The sequence below is a fragment of the Sprattus sprattus genome (assembly GCF_963457725.1).
Source record: "Sprattus sprattus genome assembly, chromosome: 14".
In the NCBI taxonomy this organism is placed as follows: domain Eukaryota; kingdom Metazoa; phylum Chordata; class Actinopteri; order Clupeiformes; family Clupeidae; genus Sprattus; species Sprattus sprattus.
In genome coordinates, this window is record NC_137912.1 from 22733544 (window position 1) to 22746043 (window position 12500).

A 12500-nucleotide genomic window follows, 5' to 3' on the forward strand; every position below is an offset into this window, starting at 1 on the left:
GTCTCCCTGCAGGGACGAGCAAAAGAGGAGAACATGATAAAGAGTCAGATACTTAAAAGATCTGAGGCAGTTTATTTAAATGAACATGTGTCTAATTTAACAACAGGGAACACTAATTCTACATGCATAGTACATAGACAATGTTTCTCACTAGAGAACATGACAGTCAGAGGTAAAGGAGAGGAGTTTAATACTACTAACGACAGTGCATAGTCATTCTAAAGACATGGTAGACAAACAATGTTTCTCAATACTCTCAAACCTTTTCTGCATTTTTGTTAAAGTCTTTTTATTTCCCCCACAGAGTTTAGAGAACTGTTTTGCCTTTTCTGCCAGGAAGGCAGAATAGCACAGATAATTCCATCAGTATATGGTTCATGACAATAATGTGTTGATGGATTCACAGCCCAGGACAGACAATTACAGACATTAAACGGATCAAACCCAATCATGTCTGATTCAGTGTCTAGGCTATATGGGGCAAACAGTGGACTTTTGAAGGGGGGAAGGGGAGGATTCTGTCTGTCGATGAGCTGACACCTAAACTCTCACTACTAGAGGGGGAAAGCAATTAGATAGGTCTGGAAACCCACAGTGTGAGGGGTTGGGGTTGTGAAATCAATGGTTGGCATCACAATCAAACTGCTGGATATAGTTCTTATTTTAACTTCAATTGAGTTTATCATGAATAAGATTCTGTTCACCATATTTCCATACACATTGTTTCACTTACCATTACAACAGATTACAAAATCTCTCTCAATATCTCGACGATGCACTGACTGTGTAAACAACGGCTTGCCTGTGAATTTGTTTGGTGTCACCAACCTCTTGGGGTGGGTGTGTGTGTGTTTGTTTGTTTGTTTATGTATGTGTTTATGTATGTGTGTGTGAGTGTGTTTATGTGTGTGTGTGTGTGTGTGTGTGTATGTGTATGTGTATGTGTATGTGTTACATTACATTCATTCATACTGCATTTTATTGTTCTTGTGCAATAGTCACACTGGAAACTACATATAATTGTGCTACTATTACTGGTTGTGCAATATTTGCAGCTATGCTAGAACAATAGCTACATTAATCTTAGGTGGAGTTCCATCCATACCATTGCACTCTACCATTATATTGTTAGTGTTAAATTTTGTTACTTTAAAAAAAAAAAATGATTTGGTAGGACATGAGTTTTGGTTTTAGATGGTGCTTGCAGTATCTTTCTTAAAGCTCCAACAGGAGCAGTGCTTCTACTTATGTTGTATGCAGAGGTATACAATGAAAGGTTATCTATTCTAATCTATATTCTACTGTCCATATCTCCCTTCGACAGCATATACCGTCCTTCACTGTGTTATAATAAACCCTTTGACATCAGGCATTTTCAGATAATCAACCCCTGTGGACTGTAGCCAGTGTTCCTGCCATGGCATCAAAGTACTTACATGATTTTCAATTCAGTATAGGATCGGCTGTATGACAGGGCTCACAAATAATGCTCTTTAGTGTTAAACATGATTAAGGGTTGAAACAAGATTAAGGGGTATGAAGCAAAACAGAAAGCTTGTAATGTAAGTTTGTTACTTACTTGAGCAAAGCTGCCTCCTCCTCCTTCAATCTTTTTGCTTCCTCCTCTTGCTTCTTCCTCTCCTCTTCTTCCTGCAGCCTTTTCTCCTCCTCCTCCTTTTTCTTCTGCTCTTCCTCTGCTTTTAGTTTCTCCTCCTCTTTCTTCTTGCGCTCCTTTTCTTCCTTCTTTCTCTTCTCGTCTTCGATCCTCCTCTTCTTCTCCTCTGCTGCTTTGCCTCCATCCTTCTTGCCTGCTTTGGGCTCGTCTTTCCCTTTTTCCCGGGAGGAGGTGGGTCGCCGGTCGCCCTCTCTCTCCCTTTCCTTCTCCTTGCTACTGTTTCCTGGCTCTTTTTCTTCCATATTCACGGACTTCTTGCGTTCAGCAGGCATTCTGGGGGGAAAGTCGGGGAGTTATACTATAGGCAGTCAGGCGCAATTAACTTTACTTTAGTTCACTACTTCGAACTTGATATTCCGTCATCTAGTCTGCTACTGAATGATAACTAGCTTAACATTCTACCTTAGAATCTAGCGAGATTTAAATGCTTGAAATGATTATCCGTGTGAATATATTAATACCCGAGACAACTTGAGGATGTTCTTGAAAACAATTCAAACTAGCAGCTGTCATTGTTGCCTTACATAGGTTTCTTGTCCGTGTGAAAAAAAAATCACCCATTTGTAGAAATGACAGAAGTTATAGCCATTAAACTGACAGCAGATGTATGAAGTCTTGCCGTTATGACTGCTAGCTCGCGAGACATTCGAGTCGGAAAGCTGGATGATCAACATTCGAGCTGAGGCAGACTTTCTAAAATACCCTCAAAACATGTGCGTAAGTGAACGCATACAGTTCATCTCTTTATGTCTATCTCTGAGCGGTAGGGTAAATAATGTTATTGAATTTAGTTCAACTTTGCCAACGACTAAAAGCAACTTGTCAGTTGTCAACACAAACTAGCAAATAAGCTAAGAACACACGATTAGCCTCACTGACATGCTAGCGAACGTTTGCTAGCTAGCTAACGTTAGCTCTGTTTGTTAGCTTTGTTTTTGTAGTACTGGGATAGCTTTATGTTTGCATGTGAGGCACTGTGATTCTTCGTTCAACCGGATACACATGAACAGTAAAATATTACAATATATCCAGCCGAATTAGTATGCTTAGAAAGGGACTGCATCCAATGAAAATAACGAGCCAACACAGGCCGCCTTGAACTGAGATACAATAAACAAACAGAAAAACACCCGGAAACTACTCATCTATTATGCTTCTGGATTCTCTCAAACATCCACATTGTCGACTATTCATATAGTTTTAACCTACTGTGTACTGCGATGCACATAATTCGCAAATATCACAACATTACCTTGGATTTCTCTGCTTCTACATGGAGTTTGTTTGGTGGGCAAAATGTTCTTCCCGTCGCGCAGTGGCAGGACCCTGAAATTAGCGGGCTATTTTAGCGCCTGAATAAAATACAAATGTCATTCGGTATGATAAAGCATTACAGCATATGGCAACTTTGAAGTTGATTGTGTTGCGTTGTATTTGAAATATGTTCATGATTTGTGTAAAACTATTATTCTGGTCATGATTGTGCAGGCGATAAAGGGTATCCACAATACAATAGGGCGTGTTTAATTTTTCGCGTTTTGCAATAATGTGAGACATTATAATAAAATAACTGAAGCACTAACTAATCTTTTACTTTTCACGAAAATGATCATATGTCTCTGTACAGGCATTTGAACTGTACACAAAAGTTTGAGAGACACACTGCTACTCTTATTACAGGGTTGTAAAATATTAAAATTTCAGGTGATTATGGGCGCTTATCATAGTTATACCCATAGCTGCTAACGTTAACTATGCTCTTGACGTATTCTTAGAGCAGCAGCGAAATACCAACCCGCATATTGTTGCGCATAGATGCACGCTTCAAGTTTATGTACTTTCAAATTCTATCTGTGCTGATGCTTAACTAATGGGTGACTTGTTGTCGTTGTTGTGTTCTTTTTTTATTATTATTATTTTACATACAATCACGGCAAAAACAACAAGTTAAATGGCTTAAATCTTGTTACATCGGAAATTCGCATATCTCAAGGACAAGCCTGAAGAAGAAAAAAAACTGACATCACATCACGAGAGTCGTTCTCATGGCAACAGGCGTAGTGGAACAGCAACGTTATGGAATTATTTTGTCAGCCAATGTATTAGTAGCGTGAATCCAAGCAAGGTCGGTCGATTGTTGTAGAGATAAATCACCCCTTGTTTCGACACTATTCCAGCTGATCATGTGTTTGACAGTCTACAACTATGTTTATTATGACTCTCCAACAACAGAAAGCGCATGCAGGAAATGACGAAAACAGCTCAGTTGTCCATGGAATGAGGGACTTGCTAGCTAGCCGTAAAGCTAATGATGTCAAAATATTTGAGTTAGATTTTAAATTGGTGGCTATCTTTAGCCTCGAAGCTCACTTCCCTCGTTGATTCCGCTAAGAATATCTGCATGCAGGTCGGGAAGATCATATCCATCTGGGGATCTATGGGCTGAGCATTACCATATATAGGCCTTGGAAAAGGCATTTGAAGTTGCAGATCCAAAATGTAAACAAGAGATTCTCAACAGCCAGAACAGTGGAGAAAGCGGCAGGACAGGACAGGGGAAAGCAACTGTCAACATGTCATCGCCAGAACAAATTATTGAAATTATTATGGACGACAAGACGTATAACGTCAGTAAAAATAAGCTTATTGAAAAGAGTGATTATTTTCGTGCGTTGTACAGTTCGGGGATGCGCGAGTCAGGTGAGGAGTCAGTAGAGCTACAGGGACTGAGCGTTCCAGGGCTGGAATTGGTCCTGGAATTTATCAACACTTCAAAGGTGCAAGTTGTTAATGAGACACTTGAAGACTTGATTGAAACAGCTTCGTTTTTGCAAGTGAGCTCAATCTTGAAACTGATACTGTCGGAAATCCGGCAGGATAACTGCGTGGAGTTGTACAAGCTCTCTGAGGTTTACGGGACCTCTGATTTGCGAAATGCATGCCTTAAATACATGAGCTGTTACTATCACCCGATGCTCCGGCAACCCGAGTTTAAAGCTTTGCCAGTTGCACTGCGAGACCAAGTCAAAGAAATACGAATGAAGGGGACGGCTACTCTAGTCGCCATCGGAGATTTCATTGGAACGTGTATGGATATGTCAGACCAGGACGAGCCGTGGTCTATGTTACGTTATGGAGAGGTTGAACAGCGCTGGAAGCCACTCTCCAACAACTTGCCCCCGGATATGGTCAACGTGAGAGGATACGGGTCTGCTGTTTTGGACAATTATTTATTCATTGTCGGTGGATACAGGATGACGAATCAGGAGATCTCCGCAGCGCACTGCTACAACCCCCGCAGGAATGAGTGGAATCATGTGGCGCCCTTGAACCAGAAAAGGTTAGTTTGCATATTTCCACTGACCCTTGCACCCAAAACGTCGACTATCCTGAGTGCTTGACATCTTTCTTTTTTTGTGTGTTCAGGTCAAACTTCAAGCTCTTAGCTGTGAGAGGTAAACTGTATGCCGTTGGGGGCCAGTGTCTGGGCACTGTGGAGTGCTACAGCCCAGATCAGGATTGGTGGACGTGTGTGTCTTCGCTGCCCGAGCCCTTGGCCGAGTTCTCGGCCTGCGAGTGCCAGGGAATGATCCTTGTAATGGGCGGCTACACTGCCAGAGGTCTGCATCCTTCACTCCGTACCACTGAAATGGGCTTGGTGCTGTCAGTCACCAGATACACGTTGAGACACTCTTGAGAGGGGTGAAGAGAATGCAGAGCTCATGTTTTCACATCAGAGTTCAGAGCTCTGGTTTACTTTGCCTCTTCCTGTGAGAGTTGTACACTACAAGTCAGTAATTCAAAATGGCGCTCACAGAGCCATTAGGAAGAACTTTTGCTTTCTGACCCTGCAGTATCTGCCTTCGTCACAGAATCCATTGAGGCTCTGGGAGGCCTATAGTCTCCCTCAACCATTCCCTGTTAGAGGGACACATGTTAAGCAGTGGGGATTGGGCTTTTCTCTTTCCTCCCCAAAAGTCAAACAGGCCTCTCCTCACTGCTTGTTTATGGCCAGCTCTACCTTCTACTGTCCCAATTTCCTCTCTGTTGGTCTGCTTTCCTCCATGATTCCCAAACTGTGTAGATTAACAAATCTAAAAAGCAGAATCACACTACTATACCTACAACTCCATTTTGAACCCAGAGTCAGTTGTGGGGGGTCTAATAGTCAACATTTGTCCTAAATAAATGTTGGGAGTAGCTTTGGACAAAAGCATGTGCTAAATACCACACCATAACCTTATAACTACATTAAGGATCTTCAGTCAGCCAGTCAGGCATGGAGTAGAACTTTATCACAGCTGGTGTATCTTTGTGCTGACAGACAGGAACACCAGCGTGCTGCGCTACTGCCCGATCTCTGACACCTGGAGCGTCATGCACACCTGCTCGGTGCACGTCCGCAAGCAGCAGATGCTGTCGGTGGAGGACACCATCTACCTGGTAGGGGGCTACACCCACGAACTGGAAACTTGGAGGAGAAGGCCCAACCAGACGGAGGACGTGCTAACAGTGAGTGGTGTGGTTGAGATGTTATTTGATCTGTTTTACCAATGTTGACTTAAAGAAAAGGGTTGTTTTATCTATACTCATTGGGATGTGAAGGAACACAGGACTATTTGTCCTCCTTTGGGCCTTGAACTCATGGCCTTCAGGTTTAGAATCAGGTGCCAAACTGCAGTGCTAAATAACTAGTGGTCGGTATATTTCATGGCCCCTGTCACCCCTTCACTTCGTAAACCTCACATCCTGGAGAGATTTATGGCACCGGTGCCAAAGGCTCTCAGAAGCCTTCAGAAGCAGTTGTTGGAGCTACAAAGCGTAATAATGCCAGACTGCTTCTTGTGCCGCTAGTGTGAGCTAATTCCCACGCCTCCTTGTCTGACTGGCCGATGTGACTGGCTGTTGTGTGTCTTCCAGGTGCAGTCGTACAACGTCAGCACGGGCGAGTGGCTGCAACTGAAGGAGAACACCTCCAAGTCGGGCCTGAACCTGACCTGTACGCTGCACAACGATGGCATCTACATCATGAGCCGCGACATCAGCATGCCCACCAGCCTGGAGCACCGCGTCTTCCTCAAGTACAACGTCTTCTCCGACGCCTGGGAGGCCTTCCGGCGCTTTCCAGCGTTCGGCCAAAACATGCTGCTCTGCTCCCTCTATTTGCCTAACGTGCTGTGAGGCAGCGCCTGCTTTACCAGGGTCGGATAGCAAGGAAAAGCTTTTACACAGCCCCCAGGGCTCAAAGTTCAGAGGTTGGAGGTCACAGGTCAGGGTGTTGCTTGTTGGGGGTTAATAGGGTCCTGTTGCACTTGCGGGGACCAGTTGGCGTGTCCCTACTTGGAATAGCTGGGAGCTGAGTCAGCTAGCAGCTTGTTCTCATGATAACAGCACACACACAGGGGTTTTGCCCTGTTAAAAGTAACAGCTATGAGTTTGCGAAACAAGTGTAGTGTGCATTATTATAAGCCTCAACAGCACATACGGCAGTGGAGGTGCCATGTAAAAAGTAACAGCTTTCGAGTGTGAAATACAAGTTTTGTGTGCATCATTACAATCCTCTACAGCACACATTACAGGGGAGCTGCCCTGTTTAAAAGTAACAGCTTTTGAGTATGAAGTACAAATGTTGTGTGCATTACTATAATCCTCAACAGCACACAGGACAGCAGAGCTGCCATGTTCACAAGGAACAGCATTAAGTATGAAACACAATGTGTTGAGTGCATTAGTATAATCCTGAAGTGAAAAATAACCGCATTGAAGAAAAACAGTAATTGCCTCGGCCATAATCACCTCTTCTCACACCTACAGCAGCACTAGAGACTACAGATAGAAATATGGAGATAGGAGGCAATTGTTTATGAAATGACTTGAACTGCATTAAGAAAACCATCACCGCATGTATTTAAGAACATTATTTAAGGGCAAATAGTGTGTGCGGAAAGTTACTTTGTGTTGTCCACTGCTAGTTCAGTGATATCTAATACACTGATTGAAACAAGTCTTACAGCACTAATTCAAAGCTTGAATACTCATAGGCGACAGAACAGTCAAATGTTATGCCTTGAATCCTTTCCGTTTTATGTTTGGAAGGTATTTGCTACAAAAAAGGAGAAAACTTCCTTGTATACTGTTTACTCATATTTAAAGTGGGAACAGACATCTGTACATTGTTTTTTGTTGTAGTTATTGTTAATATTGAAAGAAAGCACGTTGTTCCTTCCTTTATTAACCTCAAATGTATAGTGCCTGAAAGCTGGTCGGGACGGTTTTCACAAATGAACTACATGTACAAAAGCACCTGACCAAAGTTGCTGTCAGTTTTGTTTTATTATTTTTATTATTATTACTTGTATTATTATTATTCCTTTTATAATTGTTATTATTATTTTCCCATGTACTACTGGACCAGCAGGGTATTCAGTTGATGAATGAAGGAAAAATAACTAATCAAGGATGAAAGAGAAGCTGCCATTTCTTAGACTGCCATTTTAGATTGCAATGGTTTTTTTGTTGTTTTTGTTTTTGTTGTTGTTGTTGTTGTTGTTGTTGTTGTTTTTCCCCCATTGTGGTGGAAGCTTTTTGTTTGCAGTACTTTATATGAACTAATACTGAAAGTATGCGGTGTCATTGATTCCTTTGATTCATAGAGATTACAGTTTCACCCCAATATTGTTCCATAGCAGATACCCATTGATGCCTTGACAACATAAACAAAATAAAAATGAAAGTATTCAGGAGTTCCTTTTGTATTTATATAGAGGAACACTTTTATACATCTATGTTTGTCGTATAGTAATTTACAAATATCTGGAAACGGGTTTCAGAGTGTCCTCTTATAATTTTTTTCTAACACAACCTAACTCTCAAATGTACTTCACAGCAACACTAGAAATACCACTGGTGTTCGGACTGTTATTGTTTTATGTCCTGATAGGCCTTGTTGGCGTGCCGTTGTTGTCAGACTGTTGTTCTGGACGCTTTAGATCCTCATAGAGCTTCTTTTTGGAGTGCTGTGGCTGGTCCCTGATGATCGTCGTGTTGGGGTGCTGTGCCGTTTCTTGCGCCTGGGCGTTTTCTTCCCACTGGCTGGCGACTCTGGAGGTTTCATCTTCTCCTCGGAAGCCACGACAGCAGGGCCAGTCAGCTCCTTGTCTCCCTTCTTGCTCTTCTCCTGGAGGAAGTCGATGTCAACGGACAATACCAGCTGCCCATACTCGGTGTAGTCGGTGATGTTGCACCTGCCAGCGATGTCCCCCGCATCATCAGTGTACACCACCGTACGAGATACAGCGCATTAAGTCCTCATTCTGGAAGCTCACTATCGTCCACTCCTTGTTACCGATGTCTGGTATAAATGAACCGTCACACTTTAGCCAATCAGGAGCCATAGCCCCATCCTCTTGCGAGGAAGAGGAAGACAGGTCTTTCTTGTCCAGGGTGGCAGGCGTGAGGCCGGCTGTCTTTCCCACACTGCACCTCAGAGCCTTGGCAAGGGCAGTGTGCTGGATGGGGGTTGATGTTCTGGGTGGAGTGGAGGGCTGGAGGGTGAGGGGCTCCTTGGGAAGGGTGTCCCACTGCAGGTAGGCCGTGTGGAAGGCAAAAGGGCTGGGGCGGCCCGTGACGCGCTGGTGGAGCTCAGGGATGCTCATGGACAGGACCTGCAGGTTGTGCTTGGTCAGGGGCTTCTCCTCGGTGTTGGACAGGCGGGCCATCACTGTGTAGGCCTTGGGAGTAGGACCGGGAGACGCCACTGCAGCATTTTCTGTGTGGAAAATTCAAACACAAACACCTTTTATAAAACCACATACATTTTCAAGCATTTTTCAAAATCACAATGGTACATACAGTACATTTCTGTTATGTAAATACACATACTGTGTTCTGTAGGTAGCTTGCTAAATATATTATCAGAGATGAATGATTTAAAGTATTGTGTCATTTAGCATAACTACCTGGTGAATTTGCTGTAGAAGAGGGGTCATCTGCTTTGTGAAAGATGAACTTCATTTGATATCTTTCTCTCCAAGATGAAGTCTCCTCCATTTTTTCAGAATTATTTGAGTGTTTTTATACAAACATGTCACCTCCTGTTTAGCATATCTCCACGGCGACAGGTAAGTAAGGGTTCCATCATAGATATGGAAGACTCACTAAATATTTGGGTTCTGTCCCGTTTCAAACTTTCTTCATTATGACCTCAGCAGTAGTCCAACACTGAGGATTCCATGGTGTAAACCACGAGGGCTTTAGTTTAAATTCAGATATACCACTCACTGCTTTCACACAGATAAGATCACATCAGCTTCTTTTGATAGGGACAGCAACAGAAAAATGGAAAGTGAAAAATATGTTGTTAAATTTGTTGTATATTTGGTGTAAATTCGTCATTAAATGTGTCATATATTTCACACCAAGACTAAGTGTAGTTTCTATGACAATGTCATAACAGGTCCTGACATTCTAGCATCTCTCAGTGCAGAAGAGACAGTGTGTGGGTATATATGTGACTGTGTGGTTCACTCTGTCTCAGCATCCCTCTGTCATGTATTGCCCAACCTTTGAAGGTTCAACCTAGAGGGTTATTGATTCCCAACCGTCTCATTTGATCACATAGTAACATCTTATAATATCTTATTTATTTATAGAGCACTTTTTAAAACCAACGTTACAAAGTGCTTCTCAGAAGCAGCAAAAATGAAACAGATAAAAACAATTAGATGTATAAAATAATTAGACAGTGATACACCAATATAGAGTAAAAACATTTTATGATTTACGATTTTCTATCAGTTCTCATCACACAACGACGTCTCATCTTTGCTCCTTGAATGTCGATATATAATGGTATGGAGTTATTGAAACTTACTACGTGTAAAAAAGATAGAAATTGAATGTTTATTTTTGCCTCGAAAGTTGCACTGGGTGCCTTTAACATATCAACAAAGAGTTTCAGCATTTCTAGTTATTTAATCATCTTAAAAATGCCTGTTGTAGCCACAGGGAGGCGCTACATCTTAACTTTACAAATCTCAGTTTTTCTTATATCCTCTCCTAAGGTTAAATAACGTCACTCTACAATTCAGACACACCACAAGGCTACCATCCCACTCAGTCTCAGAAAATAGCTCAACAAAGGCTGTGTGGATGAACTGGGGTGCATTGGCCAGTGTCAGCCAGTTAGAATCGCCGGGGTGGATTAAGCTTTTTCTGGCAATGCTGAGGGAATCGATGACCTTGATTGGCTGTGAGGCCCATTCAGACAGTTTTCCTTTATTTGTGTTGCCATCCAATGAGAGAGCAAGAGGAAGTCAGTGGAGGTAGTTTGTGATCTGATCAATCCCAGACAGACGCTGTGTCTGGCCCAGCTCTGTCTCTGTTCTGGCGTGGTTCTGGCGGATTGGATCCAAATCAGGGCCGAATCTGTTCCAGAAGCATCTGATCATCTTGGATCCGAGACGACCCAAGACGTTTGTTCCTCATAGAAATAGCGCTGAGGCTCAAACTAGGTGACATGCCAGCTAGCTCACTTCCCGTCACTCAATAGGTTCGATTTCCATTCACTCACACATTCTACACATAACATAATTACCCATTTGTCTGCTGCCAGTGTCATGATTCAGCCCCTGCTGTGAATCATCATGGGGCACAGTCTGGCATTGACCTGGGCACAAATTGGATTGTGCCGTGGAAAAAAATTGTGCCTGGTTCTGTGTTGTTCCTTCACTAACACTTCTAGAACCCTGTGTTATAAAAGTGACATAACCGTGACCATGTCATGAACATGTCATGACAGATGGTAAATCCGCATCACATCTAACTGATGTGACAATGTTGTCATGTCAGTGATAATGACAGTGCTCAGAATTGTAGATTACATAACAGCCTGTTTAGCATGCTAGCACACTGTCATAGCATCACACACTTTGAGGGAGGGGTTGTTCTCTATTCTGCTGGCGCTGGAAGAGAGGCCATTCATTTGCGGTAATACTTGTCTTGAACCCTGCTTCATAGCACCAACATAACCATGTTATGATCTCATAAATAAGTTATGACAATCAGTGTCTAGTGATATAACAGTGTGATGTCAAAATAATGGGTAATTGTCATGACTGTGTGACATGTGACATTTAAGCTGTTATGGCGTGTTACATTTGGAGAACTGTCATGATAATTATCGATTATAGTAGATAGTAGTAATTTGATCAGCTTTCATGATGAGTATGGCTTCTTCCATGACAAGATGTCATGGTTATGTTAGTGTTATGAAGCAGGGGTCACATGAAGAGGGTTAGTGTTTGTACTTTGTGCAGACTGACTAGAGATGCAGTGGTGTGTGTGTGTGTAGTTTGTAGTCTATGCTGCATCTAAGCTTTGTGGTTTCATTTCCTTCAACAAGGGCTACAATGGTGCTTTTGATGGACGTAGATGCTGTGCTCATACCATGCACTGATGTGTGTGTGGGTGTGTGTCTGTTTGTGTGTGTGTGTGTGTGTGTGTGTGTGTGTGTGTCTTTGTGTGTCTGTGTGTGAGTGTGTGTGTGTCTGTGTGTGTGTGTGTGTGTGTGTGTGTGTGTGTGTGTGTGTGTGTGTGTGTGTGTCTGTGTGAGTGACTGTGTGTATCTGTGTGTGTGAATGGAAAAGTATATATTTCTCGCCATAACAGCTATAGAACAGAGAGAAGGAGAGAGTAGGGTGCATGTGTGTGTGTGTGTGTGTGTGTGTGTGTGTGTGTGTGTGTGTGTGTGTGTTTGTGTGTGTGTGAGTGTGGGTCTGTGTGGGTGTGAATGGAAAAGTATATGATTCTCGTCATAACAGCTATA

The 12500-nt window shown here is 42.7% G+C and overlaps 2 protein-coding genes across 3 annotated transcripts in view; one reads left to right on the plus strand and one right to left on the minus strand.

Moving 5' to 3' along the window:
• Window positions 1-2981, minus strand: part of upf2 (UPF2 regulator of nonsense mediated mRNA decay) — a 20032-nt gene extending 17051 nt beyond the window's left edge. For both annotated transcript variants that reach the window (XM_080851158.1, XM_080851157.1), the window contains exons 1-3: window positions 2928-2981; window positions 1580-1948; window positions 1-6 (exon numbers count right to left, since the gene is read on the minus strand). The exon at window positions 1-6 is cut by the window's left edge and continues 774 nt beyond it. In XM_080851158.1, coding sequence (XP_080707284.1) covers window positions 1-6; window positions 1580-1947 — 374 coding nt within the window. In that variant the 5' untranslated portion in view covers window position 1948; window positions 2928-2981. The remainder of the gene's footprint in view (window positions 7-1579; window positions 1949-2927) is intronic.
• A 1267-nt stretch (window positions 2982-4248) lies between these two features.
• On the plus strand, window positions 4249-6856 carry klhl42 (kelch-like family, member 42; the record flags this gene model as incomplete). The annotated part of the gene is made up of 4 exons (XM_080851143.1): window positions 4249-5015; window positions 5102-5295; window positions 6000-6187; window positions 6596-6856. 4 exons carry the CDS (start codon window positions 4249-4251, stop codon window positions 6854-6856), a joined length of 1410 nt encoding a protein of 469 aa, XP_080707269.1.
• Between the last annotated feature and the right edge of the window lie 5644 nt (window positions 6857-12500).